General features: G+C 44.5%; 1 protein-coding gene across 1 annotated transcript in view; it reads left to right on the forward strand.

Annotated features, from left to right (window-relative positions):
* Positions 1-6,898, forward strand: part of DCAF13 (DDB1 and CUL4 associated factor 13) — a 46,136-nt gene extending 39,238 nt beyond the window's left edge. Inside the window, exons 10-11 of the mRNA XM_082257923.1 lie at positions 3,946-4,109; positions 6,739-6,898. Of these exons, the coding sequence (XP_082114049.1) occupies positions 3,946-4,109; positions 6,739-6,826 (252 nt within the window). The 3' untranslated portion in view covers positions 6,827-6,898. The remainder of the gene's footprint in view (positions 1-3,945; positions 4,110-6,738) is intronic.
* The last annotated feature ends 14,078 nt before the right edge of the window (positions 6,899-20,976 follow it).

Here is a 20,976-nt window from a genome sequence, read left to right on the forward strand (position 1 = left end):
AAAAAAACAAATTATAGTCCAGCTCCAGTACCTTCTAACAGGGGATTTCAGGCTATGATCTGGTATTACAGCTCTACCTGCATAGAAAGGACTTGGGCAGGCTGGCTCTGTTTTCCATAATGAAATGTTTTCTGTATACAGCATTAGATTGCCCTTCCTCTGCCAGTACAGTATACGCCGATCGGATATGTGTGATGAAACAGTTAATCGGAGCCTCCTTGCTCACCATGTAATGTAATGTATGCATACATACAGGGTCTCATCTACAAAACTGTTTAGGTTGTACTAAATCAGCAACAGCACTTTGCTTTTCCTCAATAAAATTAAAGAAAATCATTGCTTTTAATTAGAATAAAAGCCCTCTCACGCGGAGGCTGTTGACAACTTGCTGCACAATGGGAAAAAATGTTGGCTGTGTCTAGGCTGGCTCAGGAAGATGTCCGGGATTACGGTGTGTTTGGGGGCTGCTAAGTAAAGTTGGCAATTTTACCAAGTATTTTTTTAGGGAGGTCATAGTACTTATTTCACTTAATGGGGGTTTTCAGCTTAAAGTATACCGGTTTGCTCTAACGCAGCCTCTTTGCTGGCCACTGGGTGTATTTCACGCTTCGGGTGAGTGGAATGCCCACTTACCAACTGCGTACTGTGGTTTCTCCCACCAAGTACATACATGACTACAGGTTCCCCATCCTGGTGGGAGGAGCCACATCCTATGGTGGGGGAAACTGTTTTTGACCCATCTGCCTGGTCAGATACCTGTAGGGGCCGGCAAAGAGGTGTCATTTAAACAAACCGTAAACCAGAAAGGTATGTTTTTGTTTGTTTTTTTTTTAATAATTTTTTTTTTTTTCTTCATTCAGCACGTATGTAATCATAAATGCATAAAAGTAAACTTGTGCTGACAGAGTACCTTTTGATGTAGATTTAAACCCTAACTCAATTTCATTTTAGTTTGCAATGGCACTTTGTATCATATGCCATTAATATTTTTTTACCTTTTTTAAAATGGTTTCATAATTCTCAACCAGCTGCTGCACCTGCAGGGCTCTAATGAAGAAAATTGCAGGGTCTGCATCCCTTTTTAGATGTAGATTTCATGCTGGGAGTATCTCACAAAAAATGACATTTTTGTTGCAGGGGATGCCTGAAATCTGACTTGTATCTTAGTGCAGACTTCTAAAAAAATCAGTGAGCCAATCACACAAGCAGGAAATGATGTTTCTGGGAGGCGTACTATACAAATTCTGTGTACAGAACACCTCCAGGTAGCCATATTGCATTGCATTTTACAGAAAATCACAGAGCAGCAGATTGAAAAGGAAAGATCATTTTTAATAACATTCAAGTATTATATGACTTGTGTTGCAATTGTATACGCTATACTATTACTTTTTTTTATTTGCTATTCCTCCCCCCCCCCCCCCCCCCCCCACAAAATTGGAGTTATCCTTTTAAAGAACCTAAAAATTACATTTCTATGAGATTTTAGTTATTGAGTTTTTATCGACCTTTAAAGAAAATTGCCACTTCCTCTTCTGCTAAACCACAGGATGGAACCCTCTCTTATCTGCGTTATTATCACAAGTGACTGGCAGCAATAAGGCTATTACTTGATTTTGGTAATGGGTCGGCCATTCAAGGCAGGACAACTCTACTGATCAATGGGTTAGGGTTGTAGAGGTTTTTCACATTTTCTGGGAGACTGAGCAAAAAAACATCCTCAAAAGCAACAAGCAATATAAATCTACTTTGTGTGCACCAAATGCTTTTTCAAATCCAGTTATTGCCTTGTAAAAATAGCAGTAAACGTGTGTAAACATGCGTTTTTCAGGTGCTCCTGTTAAAGTCTAGGAGGTCAAACCCATACAGATATACAAGGAAGCTTATGTACTTGTTCAAGCTTCATGCATCAGGCAATAAACATCATATCATTTAGGTGTGAATGGGCCCATTGAGAATAATAGGATTCCACATCTTGATGATTGTTACGCATCATAACGGTTTACCAGGCCATAGTTCACTTCTAAATTAGACTGATTGCATTCTTAATGCTGGAGACATAAAACAAACCAGTCTCTTGCAGGAAAGTTGCAGACATAGACAATTTGTGTGTTCATAGGTCTGTAGTATGTAGGACAGTGTACAGAGGTCAGTAAGAGGTAGGGAAATGTCCAGGAATCAGGATGTAGGGCAGTGTACATAGGTCAGTAGTAGGTAGGGTAGTGTCCCAGAGTCAGTAGTAGGTAGGATAGTGTCCCAGAGTCAGTAGTAGGTAGGGTAGTGTCCAGGAGTCAGTAGCATGTAGGGTAGTGTCCAGGAGTCAGTAGCATGTAGGGCATTGTACAGAGTCCAATAGTATTTAGGGCAGTGTTCGGAGGTCATTAGTATGTAGGGTAGTGTGCAGAGGTCATTAGTATGTAGGGTAGTGTGCAGAGGTCATTAGTATGTAGGGTAGCGTGCAGAGGTCATTAGTATGTAGGGCAGTGTGCAGAGGTCAGTTGTATTTAGGGCAGTGTGCAGAGGTCATTGGTATGTAGGGCAGTGTGCAGAGGTCATTAGTATGTAGGGCAGTGTGCAGAGGTCATTGGTATGTAGGGCAGTGTGCAGAGGTCAGTTGTATTTGGGACAGTGTGCAGAGGTCAGTTGTATTTAGGGCAGTGTGCAGAGGTCAGTTGTATTTAGGGCAGTGTGTAGAGGTCATTATTATGTAGGGTAGTGTGCAGAGGTCATTAGTATGTAGGGCAGTGTGCTGAGGTCAGTTGTATTTAGGGCAGTGTGCAGAGGTCAGTTGTATTTAGGGCAGTGTGTAGAGGTCATTATTATGTAGGGTAGTGTGCAGAGGTCATTAGTATGTAGGGCAGTGTGCTGAGGTCAGTTGTATTTAGGGCAGTGTGCAGAGGTCAGTTGTATTTAGGGCAGTGTGCAGAGGTCAGTTGTATTTAGGGCAGTGTGCAGAGGTCATTAGTATGTAGGGCAGTGTGCAGAGGTCATTAGTATGTAGGGAAGTGTGCAGAGGTCATTAGTATGTAGGGCAGTGTGCAGAGGTCATTAGTATGTAGGGAAGTGTGCAGAGGTCATTAGTATGTAGGGAAGTGTGCAGAGGTCAGTTGTATTATGGGCAGTGTGCAGGGGTCAGTTGTATTTTGGGCAGTGTGCAGGGGTCAGTTGTATTTTGGGCAGTGTGCAGGGGTCAGTTGTATTTAGGGCAGTGTGCAGAGGTCATTAGTATGTAGGGCAGTGTGCAGAGGTCATTAGTATGTAGGGCAGTGTGCAGAGGTCAGTTGTATTTTGGGCAGTGTGCAGGGGTCAGTTGTATTTAGGGCAGGGGTCAGTTGTATTTAGGGCAGTGTGCAGGAGTCATTTGTATTTAGGGCAGTGTGCAGAGGTCAGTTGTATTTAGAGCAGTGTGCAGAGGTCATTAGTATGTAGGGCAGTGTACAGAGGTCGGTAGGATGTAGGGCAGTGTACAGAAGAGCAGTGCACTGGGATCCGTAGAGCAGAGAACAGGGTTGAGCAGGACAGGGGGTTAGCAGAGCAAGGGACAGAGAAGTCGGGAGGACATGGTGCAGGGGGTCAAGAGAGCAGAGAAGCAGTTTCCTAATGCAAAGAGGCACAGGGAAGCTGCTGTAGCAAATCTACTTGTTGTGACACACTGATTCCTTGCTTACCTCTCTTTTCCATCCCAAATTATGTTGTCCACAGACGCCTTGAATGTACTATAGAGGGGTCCAGTGGAGATCAGTGCACTACACTCAGGAGATGAGCTTAGGTGTGTTTGGACAAGAGCCCAAACCCGCCCAAGCTGTTCGGACTGAAAACTGTCAAAGCTGACAGCGGCAGAGGCATTCCCCTTGGTAGCAAAATAAAATAAAAAAGGCTTTGTTTTTTGCCACAATCTATAATCGAACCTGTCCATGCAAGCCTTTTATGTTTTTTCGTTTTTAGCTGACGCCTCGTGAGAAGGCCGCTCAGAACTACAACCAGAAGCTAAAGGAAAAATTCCAGCATCACCCACAAATCAAGAGAATTTCAAGACACCGACACCTCCCGAAATCCATATTCAGCCAAATAAAGGAGCAACGCATCATGAGGGAAGCTCGTCGCAAGAAGTATGTAAACATTTTTGGTTGTTACCTGAAGTATATTGGGCAGACTAGATGGGCCAAATGGTTCTTATCTGCCGACACATTCTATGTTTCTATGTATTGTACTTGTGTTCAAAATGAGCGTAAAATGTGGCAGTTTTGGTTGAAAAGTCTAAGGCTCCGTTCACTTTATAGCGTATGGATCACGGGCAGAACCGCCGCGGTTCCGCCCGTGATCGGGAGATTATTGGAAATCGCGGGACGCCTGTGCGTTGCCCGTTGATTTGCAATAGAACCCCAAACGCTGAGCGATGTTGCCGCGATTTCCGCCTGCCGAATCGCGGTAACATCGCGCAAAAAAAATCGCGGGACACAATACGATCCAAAGAAGCTCTTGTACTTTTTTGGTCGTATTGCGTCCCGCGATTTTTTTTTGCGCAATGTTACCGCGATTCGGCAGGCGGAAATCGCGGCAACATCGCTCAGCGTTTGGGGGTCTATTGCAAATCAACGGGCAACGCACAGGCGTCCCGCGATTTGCAATAATCTCCCGATCCCGGGCGGAACCGCGGCAGTTCTGCCCGTGATCCATACGCTATAATGTGAACGGAGCCTAATTCATATTGGAAGGGTTCTGGCAATTCCCCGTCCCAGGGGAGCCATGGATGCAGTGTACAGGCTAATGAATGGCTATGCATGACCGTACCCTTGTAAATGCCAGTGCTTTGTTGCATTGGCATTTATCCCCTCATTCGTGTCCATGTGTGTGAACTGTTACTGCTGTTTCATTTAAAAAATCTTTCTCCTATGAACTTCTGAAATTTTCAAAATGAGAGCCACATCAATAAGACCCCCCCTGGTATTTTAGGACAACTGTTAAATCTTGATAAATCCAAGGCTCTGTTTTTTAGGACCCATGTCTAAATTCACTAGGTGTAGATCTTTACCTCTCTCAGATTATCTCAAAGGCCCGGCACGGGAAATCGCTAGAAGAATAACTCTAGGTAAAAGAAAATGCTCATTTTAGTCTTTGCGCATGAACCTCAAACGGAAAGAATCTCTACTGAAGTTTTGTAAAACCCTTCCAATATGAATTCTATCAGGGCTCAAAATTTCAAGTCCTGAGCTACTAGCCAGGCCTTAAGAGTTACTCGCCACCAGTTGCCCCACCCAACCCCTACCCTGCCCTGCCCCTAAACACATCCTCATAAATTATCTCATGAAACTATACTGTTAATATTTATTTTTGTTACTTAATTCTGCATAAAACATTTAATGCAGCTTATCAGTGCCCATTTATGCAGCCTGATTAGTGACACAGCATGGATTTGAATTGCCCGACGGCCGCAGTCAAATGAAGTCCCACCTCCTGGATCGGCTCCTATGATAGACTTCACACTACTTCAATTTCCCGACATTGGACCAGTGTGCTCTCTATCATAGCTACCCATAGTCAATCACTCATGACTTGTCTGTCAGGGAGCAAGCTATGTGATTTGAATATTCTTTGCAACTCCATTTACTAAGCTCTGGATCAGGTGCACTTGCAGTGCACAGTATATTTACCTTTTAGATAATCCACCCCAATGTGTTACAAGATATATAATTTTATGTGGCTGGCAACATTACCTTCCAACCTGTATCCAGCACAATCCTGATGTCAGAGAATATTTATGGATGATGGAAGTTGAATTTAGTTTCAGATACAGAACTACTCTAACCCTGATCTTGTACTCCCGTAAAACCTCTCATTTGGTCACATTGCTGTGACTTGGGATCCGACTTGTGAGACCCCCGAGTCGCGTGACATGTGAAATCCTCTAATATTAGTCAACGAGAGCTGTCTTAATTGGCACTACTGAAGTTGTTCCTGTACTACTTCAAGTTCTTCAAAGTAGTACTTAAAGCGGAGTTCCACCCACATTTTCAACTTAACGGATTTGAGTAGTCTTATGCTTTTTAAAAATGAATTAGGCAATTTTTTTTTATTTTTTTTTTTGGGTCACTTAACCTTATTTTATAGGATTCTTTGACCTACTTCCTTCTGCGGCCATGGCCCCGGACGTCCCTTCTGGTTTCGCATTGCGTCCTGGGAGAGGAGTCATCAATCCCAAGAGGCAATGGGCATGGCCGGCCGCTCCTCTGATTGCCGATCACTATCTACAGCACATGCGCAAGATTGCGATCAGCATTCTGGGTAGCCAGAAACCAGGAAGAGGGGACACAGCGGCTTCAGACGCCCACACCGGAGATGGCCGCGCTCTGCAATCAATTTTAAAGGGATACTGTACTGTCCCGTTATCTGTGAATAGTGTTAACGTAATTGGCGATGTTATTATTAAAGTGGTATTTTTATCTTAAAGTATTTAACTCCGCTTTAAGTCGCCAGGAAGTCATCTGGCAAAGTCACACTGCAAGTCGCAGCAGTGTGAACTGAGCCTTATATATATATATATATAATATATATATATTTTTTTTTTTTTTTTAGTTGTCCTTAGGAAAACAGTGAACAGACCTGGTCGGAATGTTGATGATATCCTTATAATTCATAAATCTATGCTGTAAAGTTTATTTTATAATACAGCATCTGTATTAGCAAAATGAGTTTTTCTAAATATTATTCACAATTTATTAACTGTAATCTCCTTTCCAGGGACATGAATCGTCGCAAACACAGCAAAGCGGGCACAGTGCCAATTGTGTCCGAGAAGCAGAAGCCTGTGGTGGCCGTGGTGGACTAAGGCGGTCGTTTGCTGTGTCAGTTTGTGGACGTGTGGAAATGGGGGCACAGTATTTCTTTCAATTCTTTTGGGACTGGGACAGCAAGCCCAAAAAATCTATTTCATATCTGGACAGAGTCATCCAGAAACACGTCTGTTTGGGTCGTTTAGAATATCCCTTGTAAAATGTTGTTTTTTTTTTGTTTTTTTAAAACAATATGAATATGCGACTTAAGACATCTCAAAGTAAAAATAAATGGGGAATGTGAGTGAGGCAAGATAGGGGAAGAATGTCATCTTCACTCAGACATCTTTGTACCACAATTTTAAGGCGTGACATGTTTGTTATCTATTTGATCAGCGTAACATCATCTTTTATATTTAAAAAAAAAAAGAAAAATTGGATATTATATCATGCTTGTGTTCACTAAAATTTATTAAAGTGTATTTTTTTCCAAAAAATTGTGTTTGAAAAACTACTGTGCAAATAATGTGCAAAATTAAAAATTGCAGCACCCGTCATTTTATTCTCCTAGAGCAGGGCTAGTGAATTAAAATTGAAGGAGGTCCGGTTGCTAAACTTTCTGACCAAGGTCCGAATCACAAGTCTGTACAATGAAAGATTGTACGCATCTACTTTATTTATTTTTTTTGGTGCAAGCCGCTCTTTTCTTACTGTTAACTCCACACACTCTGGTAATTCTCTGTAAATGTTTCCAATTGTGTTCCTCCTTACTTCAGGTGCCCCTACCAGAGTAATTCATTACATTGAGCGCCCCCATGAATCATTTGCCACCGTCAGAGTACCCTCCTATACTCTATATGTGTTCCCATCAGAGTGCCACCTTACATCAGGTATTCCAGTCAAAGTGCCCACTTACATCAGGTTTCTTCATCAGAAGGCCCCCTTACATCTGGTGTGCCCATCACAGTGCCCCTTTACATCAAGTGTCCCCATCAGAGTGCCCCTTTACATCAAGTGTTCCCATCACATCAGATGTCCCCATCAGAGTGCCCCTTTAAATCAGGTGTTCCCATCACATCAGATGGTGCCCATCAGAGTGCCCCCTTAACGTGTGCCCCCTTAACATATGTGCCCATCAGCATGCCCCTGTAACATAAAATGTGCCCATCGGTATGCCCCCTATTTTATGTTATGGGGCACTCTGATGGGTACATTTATATTATGGGGCACTTTGATGGATACATTTATGTTAAGGTGCACTTTGATGGGCACAACAAAATGTGCCCATCAGAGTACCCCTTAACAAAAAATATGTCCATTACAGTGCCCTTTGTTTTTTGTTCACACTAATGAGCATATTTTATGTTAAGAGACTAACTGCTGGGCACATTTTGTTGTGCCAATCAGCGTGAATCTTACATTAAATGTGCCCATCAGTGTGCCCCTTAAGAGAAAATGTGCCCATCATCATGCCCTTGTAAACACCCCACATACCTTGAGACAGGCAGGGAGCGGGAGCCAGCAGAACTAACAAGCTATACCGTGAGCTACAGGGTTCGAGAGCCGCGCCGGTTTGCTGAAGGAGGCGGGGCACGTGTATCACGTCATACCTCGTGCCCGGTTAAGTGAAAGAGGCGAGATGACAAGCAGCAGGGGGTGGGGGCGTCACGTTACGTCTCACCTCAGGGCCTGGCCAGGAGCCGTGAAAGAGTAAACAGGAGGCAGGGACCTTCGTGGTCCTAGCAACCAATGACTGTGGAGTGGGGATGTGGCACTGTACACTGGCGGCCTGACCGTCTGGACTAGAGCATCGCTCGGTCTGTGTTTGGACCGCGGGCCGCAATTTAATGATGGCTGTCCCAGGGCCTCTGCTTACAAAAATATTTGTTTGGGGTTCTAAATACTTTTCTAGCAAAAAATAAAAAATGCAGAATTATCAGACTTGGCTTTGGCAGCTAGTGGGTAAAGTGAACCTTATATATTTCTATCATGACAAATTCCCTTTAAAGTGAAGTTGCAATTGTGTTTTCTTTACACAAACACAATTCTTTAGGACTATTGTACATGCATTTTTGTAGATTAAAAGTTTAAAGACCAGTGAAAGTCTCACATTTTTTTTTTTTTTTTTTTTTTTTTATTCGCATGTTGTGATTTGTGTCTTAACTTTCTTAGTAATTGCCTAAAAGTAACCTTTTTTTTTTTTTTTTTCTCTCTGTGAAAATGCTCTTCCTGCTCTCACACTGTAGTGCTCTGTACTGGCAGAGCTGAGTAATAGCCACACCCCACCCATCAGCACAGGTATCTTCACACAGGCTTGCGTATAAAAATGAGAGAGGTGTGTGTTTAAAACAGGTCTGTTAAATTGGAACTTTGCCCAAGAAAAAAAATTGGGAATGTGAAGGTTTCTTTTATTGCATACATATTCTGGAGTCTTTTTTATAAAACAAAATGTGTGAAATGTGATTTTATGCTGTTAAAGTTGTCTTTCACAGGGAAATGGAACATTCTTTTGTCATATCATGCTTATTGCAGTGTTGTCAAATTCAATCAAATTAGAATGTGTTCACTGTTAAAGATGTTACATAGTTACATAGTAGGTGAGGTTGAATAAAGACAATAGTCCATCCAGTTCAACCTGTGTAGGTGTGTGTGGCTGTAATCATCTCACATAGCCCTGAATGTTCTGATCCTTGAGATGTACGTCTAAGAGTCTTTTGAAAGCCACCATGCTTCCCGCAGAAACCACCTCTTGTGGTAGAGAATTCCACAATCTTGTAGCCCTAACAGTAAAGAACCCCCCACGTTGCCGGAGGTTAAAACGCTTCTCCTCTAATCGCATTGTATGCCCTCGAGTCCTCATGCAATCCCTTCGACTGAATAGCTTTTTTTCTAAGCTGAGATCCCCATTGAGATATTTATAAATTGCTATCATGTCCCCCCTCAGGTGTCTCTTCTCCAGGGAGAATAAATCAAGCGATTGCAGATGCTCTTCATAATTAAGGTCCTCCAATCGCCTAATTAGTTGCCCTTCTCTGGACTCTCTCCAGCTCCAACACATCCCTCCTGAGGACTGGCGACCAGAACTGGACAGAATACTCCAGATTCGGTCGGACCAGAGTTTTATAAAGTGGAAGGATTATAGTCTTATCTCTGGAATACATCCCTTTCTTTATGCATGCTAATATTCTGCTGGCTTTGGCAGCTGCCGCTTGACATTGCATGCTATTGCCTAGTCTATCGTCAACCAAAACTCCCAGATCTTTCTCCATTTTTGATTCCCCCAAGGGTTCCCCTCCTATCGTGTATTGTGCTTTTATGTTTCTAGTCCCCAAGTGCAAAACCTTACACTTCTCATGTTAGTATATGGATTTCTCTGGTAAAAATACCCTAAGAACATTCAAGCAGAAGAGAAAATACGCTAAGAACATTCGATTTTGTTCTATTCATACAATAACCACAGCTTTATACATTGTGTGAAAAATCCCTGAAACTAAAATGCAAATGCTGGTAATTGACGCACAATAAATGCGCATGATTTTTTTTTTCTGGATGAATAAGCTATGTGGTTTTTTTTTTTTATTTCTCCTGAATAGTCCCCAGAGGTCTCTCTTGCAATAAAAGCTTATTACCTTCCTGATCACAAACGTCTGTAGAATGTACATTGATCTGGTTTGCCTAGCTTCAGTGTACATTCAATGCGTGCAGAGTTGAATTAACTGCTGTGCGCATGGGCGGGAGTAACTTCGGTACTGTTATTACCAATTTGAGGCAGGATTTACGTCATCCCAGGCCAGCCAATCAAAATGGCAGGAGATCCAAAAAGCTCTGAGAAGATGTAGGTGATGTCGAGGGAGCTAGCGGATATTGCATCACTGGATGAGAGATATTTACAGTCTTCTGCTTTAAGTTGGAGCGTACTGGGCAAAATTTTCAAACTCTAGCATTTATATTTGGTCCTGCACAGCTGCTAGAACAGGAAAGTTGAAACAAGACTATGAAAATAGGGGCTGTTATTTAGTTTGACAAACTACAGTGCATTGCGGAAGTATTCGGCCCCCTTGAACTTTTCGACCTTTTGCCACATTTCAGGCTTCAAACATAAAGATATAAAACTATTTTTTTTTTTTTTTTTTGACGAATCAACAAGTGGGACACAATCATGAAGTGGAACAAATTTTATTGGATATTTCAAACTTTTTTTAACAAATAAAAAACTGAAAAATCTTAAGTTAATACTTTGTAGCGCCACCTTTTGCTGCGATTACAACTGTAAGTCGCTTGGGGTATGTCTCTTCAGTCTCTCGATGTGCAAAACTGATAATTTTTGCCCACTCCTCCTTGCAAAACTGCTCGAGCTAAGTGAGGTTGGATGGAGAGCGTTTGTGAACAGCAGTTTTCAGTTCTTTCCACAGATTCTCGATCGGATTCAGGTCTGGACTTTGACTTGGCCATTCTAACACCTGGATATGTTTATTTGTGAACCATTCCATTGTAGATTTTGCTTTATGTTTTGGATCATTGTCTTGTTGGAAGACAAATCTCCGTCCCAGTCTCAGGTCTTTTGCAGACTCCATCAGGTTTTCTTCCAGAATGGTCCTGTATTTGGCTCCATCCATCTTCCCATCAATTTTAACCATCTTCCGTGTCCCTGCTGAAGAAAAGCAGGCCCAAACCATGCCACCACCATGTTTGACAGTGGGGATGGTGTGTTGAGGGTGATGAGGTGTGTTGCTTTTACGCTAAACATAACGTTTTGCATTGTTGCCAAAAAGTTAGATTTTGGTTTCATCTGACCAGAGCACCTTCTTCCACATGTTTGGTGTGTCTTCCAGGTGGCTTGTGGCAAACTTTAAAGGACACTTTTTTTATGGATATCTTTAAGAAATGGCTTTCTTCTTGCCAATCTTCCATAAAGGCCAGACACCCCCCCCCCCCCCACTTCGGTGAAGAGGGGTCCTGTCAGAAGATGGCGCCTGCCGGTTCCAGGTATGGTGAGTAATTGTTCCCCCCTCTCCCCCTGGTGGATTTTGGGGTGGACATGGGTCCCTCCTTAGGACGGTTGGACCTCCGGGTTCCCCTCTGTTCTGTTACACACACCCCCTTACCTGTCCCCCCTCCCCTTCTCCTCCCCTCACTTACTGGGGCTATGGGATACTTGAAGCTACCCCCGGGGGTTGGGGATCGGGCATCATGCCAACGGGGGGGGGGGGGAGTCTCACCTGTCACTACCAGGGCCCCCCCATCCTCTCGATCCCATCCAGGAGGCTGGGGGAGTCCCTTCCAAGGTCCCCAGAAGTTCCGCAGGCCGCACAGGGCCGCCATTTTCTTGTAACCCATGTGCTAAGAAGAGTGGCATTTTGCGGTTGATTGCAATTGAAAATCAATGGTGGCCATGTTTTCGGAGTCCCTAGAGGCATTTTTTGGCAGTGAAGACCCTCCTTATACCCTAGTGCTGACACTCTTTCTAAATGCAGACCTGTGCTGTACAGACATCCTGGGCCTTCCTGGTGCATCTTGTGTGCGGGTGGTCTCTCTCTCTATCTATCTCTCTGCTGGGGGTTTTCAGTGCTTTGGGCCTGACCTCTTGGGGGTGCTATAGCGCATTGCGATGTTCCTAAACAGTGTTTTTTTTTTTTTTCAAATATTTTCTGTGGGTCCCCCTGGTGCGACATGGACCCTGTGAAACACTTTTCCCCACCTGACCCTGCCTACCCCTGCCTCAACTGATGTGTCAGATTCTGAACTTGATTCGGTCACCGCAGACGTGGGTCTCACTCCTGGGTCTACTACCTCACACTTTACCTTGTCACGATTGTCATATTTGGATGTCCAGTCAATAAATCTGGATTTTGACTCAACCTGGAGTGCTGCCAATTCCTTTTTCTTTTATCAAGTTTTCACGGAGGCGAGCCGGGGCATGCACCTGTGTGAGTCATCAGGCAATTACACCACCTTGAGCAGTGAGTCCTTGTCTGTTCAATTACTACCTCACACCCTGTCTCCTCTGATAGTGAGGATGACACCTCTCCCTCCACCACCACGCAGGAAAAGGCGCTGGTGGATGCACTGGTTGTATCTGTGCGTGAGACCCAAAAAATGGAGGAAGCAGCTGTGACTGAGGCGCAGGTTACTTTTGGCACTCACAAACCATCCAGAGCGGCAAAGGTTTTTCCCTTCTATTTTGACAACATGGTCAAAAAAGAGTGGGACTGCCCTGGGGTGCCTAAGCGGATTGCTAGATGCTACCACTTTGAGGAGTACCTTATTAAAAAGTGGACTGTGCCACTACGGTGGACCCTCCGATCTCCAGACTGAATAAAGTTACCATGGTCCCAGTGGAGTATTCCCAGTCCTTTAGGGATCTGGCGGATAGAAAGGCAGAGTCTGTGGCCCACAATATGTACTCCTTTGCGGGGTCTGCACAAAGACCGGTGATTACTGTTGCCCTTGTGTCACAAACCTTGACTGAATGGGCTAAGTTACTGCGCCGCGACCTGGAGGGGGAACAACTCCCCCTGCGTTTGCGAAGCTGGCGGACCAGTTCAGAGGTTGCAATTTCTTTGCAATGCCTCGCTGGATGCGGCTCCACTATTGGCCCGACTGTCAGTTTTGGCAGTGGTCATCCAGCATATACTTTGGTTAAAAATCTGGTCTGCGGATCAGACCTCAAAGAAGACCTTGTCTGACCTGCCTTTTCAAGGTGATCGCCTGTTTGGGGCTACCCTTGATGACATTATCAAAGGTCTTAAAGAGGGTAAGAGTACCTTTCTCCCACAGGCTAACAAGGGTAAAGACCCTCGTCATAGATGGGGTCCCTCCTTTTCAACACACAAGTTTTTTCCCGTCCCTCAGGGTCAATTGATAAGGCCCTCTCGGGTGGCTCCAAGCGACCTTGGTCTGGCAAACAGAAATTGGATTTCTCCAGCCCTGTGCATAAGACTCCTTTTGGCTCAGCCAGGGTGTTTCTTCCTCCGGACAAACTTCAAAGACTCCAGACTGCGAGTCAGCAATTGCTATCCAGCAAATGGTCGTCCTTTCGGATTTGTATGAGAGTTCTGGGACTGATGGTGTCGTCCTTCGATGCGGTCCCTTTGGCTCAAATCCACATGAGAATCCTCCAGAAGGAAATCCTTCTCAAATGGAACAAAGATCCAAAGTCCCTGGACAACCAGATCCAGCTGAGCCAGGTGACTAGGGGGTCCCTGATATGGTGGCTTCAGTCCCCGATGCTCAAGCGAGGAAAATCCTTCCTCCTTCTATATTTGACAGCTGGTTGTCTGTGCACGCTTTAAGAACTGTAAAAAAAAAAAGTGACTGTGTTGGCGTCCTCGGATGCTAGTTTTGGCTGCAAGGTATTGCAGGCGGTTGTTTAGAATTCTTAGGCACCCCTTGGGGTGGTCCTAAGTGTTGGCATTTTGCTCTGGGTTTTGGCTCTCCATTTATTGGTTTTTCCCACCCCTCATTGTGGCACTGCTTGAGGACATCCCTGTTTGGTCATGGACAAAGAAGAAAGCTGTGTCCGTCAATCACCCTAAAATCCCTTTCTCTGAGTTCATTGAAGAATACAGCACCCTCCCCTCTATGGAAAGTCTCCTTTTGACACTGCTTGCGACTTCCTGGAGGCCTATAGCAGAGAGGGGGTTTTATGCCCAGAGAGGACTGCCCATATGAGGTGCTGAGTCTCTTTTTCTGACTAGTGTCCTACTCCTGTAGGTGGGGCTATGAAACCCTGTTTTGTCATGGATAAAGAAGAAGCAGCTGTGTCAGTCAATGTACTCAGAGAAAGGGATTTTACAGTAACAAAAAAATCTTGCTTTTTTTTTTCTTATGAATAAAATACCTAAATAAATACAAACTAATAGCCAGTGAAGTGTGGTGTTGCTGCATTTTGACGTTTAGGTGCTCTAAAGTCATTCTGAGGTTCTTTGTGTTTTTTTTTTTTTGCATTGTTCAGTATTGCAAAAGACCCCATCCATGTGCTAGGAGTCTCCAGTTGCCTTTGACTTCTTGTATGGTGTTGTACCATTACAGTTATATTGACATGTTCTCTTGATAATATATACCCCTCCACACCAACTGTTGATTCCTTTTCTTACTTTTTGCTGTCATTCTGTTCTGCCTAGGCTCTGAGTCTAATTCATGTGTAAGCTCTGTGACAGTCTATCTTAGAGCTTACACAAGGTTTATGACTCACCTGCCCCACTCTTTAAGAAAATATAAAGTTAAAAGTTTAAGTCTAGGGCCTTTTTCAACCAGGGTAACTTGGCAAAAAAAAACAATTGCCTAAAAACTGTATGTAAGCCAGCAGGTGGATCAAACCTGCCTTTTAGTTATACAAAGCCACAGGCTTTCATTGTGCACCATTACATCCTTCTAGCCGCTGGCCTTCTATCAACCAATGATGGCAAGGAGGTCATCAGACTCATGCACAGCACCCTTTTTTGAAGAGAAACGCTGGAATACTGGTCAGTACCAGTTTGCAAAGGTGTGTTTGCTTTGTAAGAATAAGTCATCCCAAATGTTGGTTGTCCTACAAGTGCTGATGTTGCTGCGTTATGCTAAACTATTAGTTTCGTTTTTTTGCATTTTTGAATTTGGAGTGCCTTGAGATTGTTCATAATTTTAAAGGGAGCCTTGACTGGAAAAAAGGTTGATAAACATTAAGCTAGGGGCATGCACTCTCTTCTACACACTATCCCCTGGTATCCTCACATCCAGCTTAGAGCACCAGAGCATATTGGAGAAGGGGCTCTAGGGACGGTCTTACAAACCCAAGGAGCCTACGGGAGTGCTTTTTGTGTGCCCCTAGACCAGTGATGGCAAACCTTTTTGAGCCCGAGTGTCCAAACTGCAACAGGTGCAAGAGCAGCGTGCCAGAGGTCATGTGACTGCATCCAGAGGAGGGGGAGGACAGAACTCCGCTCACTCCCTCATATGTCTGATCCTCGGGAGGAGATCACACGGCTTGCTACGGTAATGGCCCCTTTAGGAGTCCCCGCCTTTCCCAGCAGGCGCAGCGCCCGCTCCCCTCTCACCTGTGCACTTTGCAATCCCCATCCTCCAGGGGCAGCAGTGACACCCAGCACTGCTCAGGGGTTGAGAGAGAGAGGGGGGCTCTGCCCCCCCGTCTCTCTCTGAAGGTAGGTCTGTGTATGTCATGTCTTATACATTCCATGCCAGTCCCTGTGTGCCCTCTGCTCTGTTCCTTCTAGCGGCTCCCTTGTAGCCTGCGCCTCCCGCCCGTCCTCATCTTCCGGGCCCCTAGTCAGCCTGTTCTCCTGGCCTCACTGTTGGTGTTTTAGCAGAGGGGAGGTTTGAGGAGATCAGGCTCTGGGGGGCCCTGGGATGCTACGCCCGCTGCTCGCCTCTTCGAGGGTCAAGGAGGTAGTGAAGCTTTTGTTATCCTTCTCGGGCTCTCCGGCCTATCTCTTCCCCTACCCCATCGAGGCTGCAGCACCGCTCACTCACCCACCTTGTGCAGATAGATTCCCACACCTCGCCCTCGACACCTCACCCTCGTTGCTGTTTGCTGCAGTGGGACTGCCCCCACCATCTCCCTCTACCTGCGATCACCAGACTGCTCACGTGCCCACAGAGTGGGCTCTGCGTGCCAACTGTGGCACGCGTGCCATAGGTTCGCCATCACTGCCCTAGACCTAAATGAGTATTTAGGCCTTGCATCTGCAGGGGCAGTCCCACTGCAAGGCAGCATTTTTTTTAAGCCCCCAACTGAGTTCAGCTTAGCTGCAATAATATCACTGTTTGGGAATACTTCATGAATTTTCCTTAACCTGATGATAGGAAGCTATTCTACTTTCAAGGGTTAAGGCAGACCCCCTGGAACTCTGACATAAGGCCATTCATAAAACACAAAGAAAGTCATATAGGCTATACAGATAATATAAACATAATTAGGTCTTTGATTAAAACAGTTTGTCACTGAAGCAATATGGCTTTATTCCCCAGCAAGGCATTGTACACGTAAGTTTTCATATTTTACTGCTCTATGCCATTAATTTGATTCCCTGCATTTCTCCTTTAATCAGAGTAATGAATAAGAAGTGGCAGCAAAGGCTTCTGGGAAAGCCTTCACAGCACAGGCTGCGTAGAATCAGTAAGAAGAAAGGGAACCTGACAACAGGGGGCAGTTCTATTAATTAGGACAAAGAAATAAAGAAAAAATACAGAGGTCTTTGAATCAGCAGAAGTGACTGCCACTTTGTATCTAAAACTGCTCTGAACAAAAGTACAAAGTGCATTATTCAACATTGCAGTGGCTGAGATTTGAGACTAAAGTAAACCTGTCAGCACCATAGTGATACAAAACAGGATGCTGCACTACAATATAGGCGTCCAGTGGTCCCTCTTCATACCTGTTAGATGTGTCCTGGTACCCTGAATACCGGGGCCTACCCCTACCGGGCTGTTGGCTAGTATTGCCATTCTTCACAGTGATGGTACCAAAGAAGCTTGTGGGAAGCAGTTGACTTTACCAGAAAATGTTGAAGTTTGTACAGTATCTCACAAAAGTGAGTACACCCCTCACATTTTTGTAAATATTTTATTATATTTTTTAAATGTGACAACACTGAAGAAATGACACTTTGCTACAATGTAATGTAGTGAGTGTACAGCTTGTATAACAGTGTAAATTTGCTGTTTCCTCAAAATAACTCAACACACAGCCATTAATCTAGTTTAAACCACTGGCAACAAAATTGAGTTCACCCCTAAGTGAAAATGTCCAAATTGGGCTCAATTAGCCATTTCGCCTCCTCAGCATCATGTGACTCGGTGTTACAAGGTCTTAGGTGTGAATGGGGAGCAGGTGTGTTAAATTTGGTGTTATTGCTCTCACTCTCTCATACTGGTCACTGGAAGTTCCACATGGCTCCTCATGGCAAAGAACTCTCTTGAGGATCTGAAAAAAAAGAATTGTTGCTCTACATGAAGATGGCCTTGGCCAGGGATCCTCAAACTACGACCATCCAGCTGTTGCGGAACTACAAGCTCCATGAGGCATTGTAAAACTCTGACATTCACAGATAGGACTAGGCATGATGGGAATTGTAGTTTCTGAACAACTTGAGGGCCATAATTTGAAGACCCCTGGCCTAGGCTATAAGAAGATTGCCAAGACCCTGAAAGTGAGCTGCAGCCAAGACCCACAGCGGTTTAACAGGACAGGTTCCACTCAGAACAGGCCTCGCCATGGTCAACCAAAGAAGTTGAGTGCACGTGCGTAACGTCATATCCGGAGGTTGTCTTTGGGATATAGCCGTATGAGTGCTGCCAGCATTGCTGAAGAGGTTGAAGGGGTGGGGTCAGCCTGTCAGTGCTCAGACCATACGCCGCACACTGCATCAAATTGGTCTGCATTGCTGTTGTCCCAGAAAGAGGCCTCTTCTAAAGATGATGCACAAGAAAGCCCGCAAACAGTTTGCTAAAGACAAGCAGACTAAGGACATGGATTACTGGAACAATGTCCTGTGGTCTGATGAGGCCAAGATAAACTTATTTGATTCAGATGGTGTCAAGCGTATGTGGCAGCAACCAGGTGAGGAGTACAAAGACAAGTGTGTCTTGCCTGCAGTCAAGCATGGTGGTGCAAGTGAAATGGTCAAGGGCTGCATGAGTGCTGCCGGCACTGGGGAGCTACAGTTCATTGAGGGAACCATGAATGCCAACATGTACTGTGACATAATGAAGCTCTTCGGAGACTGGCCTGCAGGACAGTATTCCAACATGATAATGACCCCAGACATACCTCCAAGACAACCACTGCCTTGCTAAAGAAGCTGACCATAAAGGTGATGGACTGGCCAAGCATGTCTCCAGACTTAAACCCTATTGAGCATTTGGGGGGCATCCTCAAACGGAAGGTGGAGGGGCACATGGTCTCTAACATCCACCAGCTTCAAGATGTCGTCATGGTGGAGTGGAGGAGGACTCCAGTGGCAACCTGTGAAGCTCTGGTGAACTCCATGCCCAACAGGGTTAAGGCAGTGCTGGAAAATAATGGTGGCCACACAAAATATTGACACTTTGGGCCCAATGTGTACTTTTGTTACCAGCTGTTTAGACATTAATGGCTGTGTGTTGAGTTATTTTGAGGGGACAGCAAATTTACACTGGTATACAATCTGTACTACTTTACATTGTAGAAGAGTGTAATTTCTTCAGTGTTGTCATATGAAAAGATATAAAATATTTACAAAAATGTGAGGGGTGCACTCACTTTTGTGGGATAGTGTATATCAGAATGCCATATGCCCCTCTGCTCACTCCATCATTCTCCTCCTGCATCACTAATTAGCTAACAGAAATATCAGCCTGGATTTCACACCACTTCCTCAAACTCAATCTATCCAAATCTGAGATCATGATATTTCCTTCCCCAGACTTTTCTGTAAAAACCAACCCAGCCCCGCATGCAAGGGTGCTAGGTGTAATCCTGGACTCTGAACTCCCCTTTCAGCCACACATCCAATCACTTTCCAAAGTTGGCCGCCTCAACCTCTGCAACATCTCCAAAATATGCCCCTATCCTAACCAAGGACACAACAAAGCTCCTAGTTCTCTCCCTGGTTATCTCTCGCTACTGCAACTCCCTCCTCATTGGCTTACCTTCAAAAAGGTTATCCCCCCTTCAGACCATCATGAATGCTGCTGCCAGACTCATGCTCCTTACAAACCACTCAGCATCTGCTATGCCTCTCTGCCAATCCCTTCATTGGCTTCCACTTACCCAACAAATTAAATTCAAAATGCTAACAACTTAGGCTCCATGTACACGGGACGCTGGAAATGGCCGTTTAGGAGCAGTTGGGCGTTTTTTTCAGAAGCCCCTGAACCCATCTACATTTTATCTTATCTGTCCATGTACACCAGGTCATTTACAGTCATTTGCAGGCAGTTGCGTTCAGGGACTGTTTTTAGAACGCAATTATTTGCGTTCGAACGCGTGTTTCCTGGCGTTTCAAACGCACAAACGCGATGACCCGCGTTTAGCGTTCGCGTTTTTCCATTTTAAAGGGGAATAATTTTTTTGACCTCTAGGAACGGTTCTAAACGCAAACGCCCGCTAAACGCGGGTACAAACGCGACTGAACGGACGTTTGAAACGTTGAAACGTTTGAAACGTCCTAAAAATTCCAGCATTCAAAGGGACTTTTAACAACGTCCCGTGTACATGGAGCCTTACAAAGCCATCCACAACATTGTCCCCAGCAACATCACTAACCTAGTCTCAAAATACAAACCAAATCGCCCTCCTCATTCCTCCCAAGACCTCCTGCTCTCTTGCTCTCTCGTCACCTCCTCCCATACTCGCCTCCAGGACTTCTCCAGAGCCTCTCCCGTTCTTTGGAATTCCCTACCCTAATCTGTCTATATATCTCCAACTCTATCCACTTTTAGGCAATCTGTGAAAACTTTTCAGAGAAGCCTATCCTGCCTCCACTTAACAACTGTAAATTAATTTTATTCATCAGCCTCTACCCCCACAGTTATTACCTTTGTATCACTTGACCCTCCCTTTTAGATGGTAAGTTCTAATGAGCAGGGCCCTCTGATTTCTCCTCTATTGAATTGTATTGTACCTGTACTGTTTTCTCAAAAGTTGTAAAGCGCTGCACAAACTGTTGGCGCTAAATAAATCCTGTATAATAATATGATTGAGAGGAATGGGAGGGGGCATTGCAGAGCATAACTTAAAGAGTATTCCAGGTATGGATATTTTATATATAGTTATATTGGTGCAGCTTTGACCCATATACACTGCTCAAAAAAATTAAAGGAACACTTTTTATTTAGAGTATAGGGTCAAGTCAATTAAACTCCAGGGATAATGATCTGGTCAGTTAAGTAGCAGAGGGGGTTGTTAATCAGTTTCAGTTGCTTTGGTGTTAATGAAATTAACAACAGGTGCACTAGATGGGCAACAACTAGACAATTCCAAAACAGGAATGGTTTACAGGTTGAGGCCACTGACAATTTTTTCCCCCTACTCATCTTTTCTGTTTTCATGTTTTTCACTAGTTTTGCATTTGGCTAAGGTCAGTGTCACTACTGGAAGCATGAGGCAATACCTGGACCCTATAGAGGTTGCACAGGCAGTCCAACTCCTCCAGGATGGCACATCAATACGCTCCATTGCCAGAAGGTTTGCTGTGTCTCCCAGCACAGGCTCAAGAGCATGGAGGAG

Source organism: Pelophylax lessonae, assembly GCF_965119305.1.
Source record: "Pelophylax lessonae genome assembly, chromosome: 5".
In the NCBI taxonomy this organism is placed as follows: domain Eukaryota; kingdom Metazoa; phylum Chordata; class Amphibia; order Anura; family Ranidae; genus Pelophylax; species Pelophylax lessonae.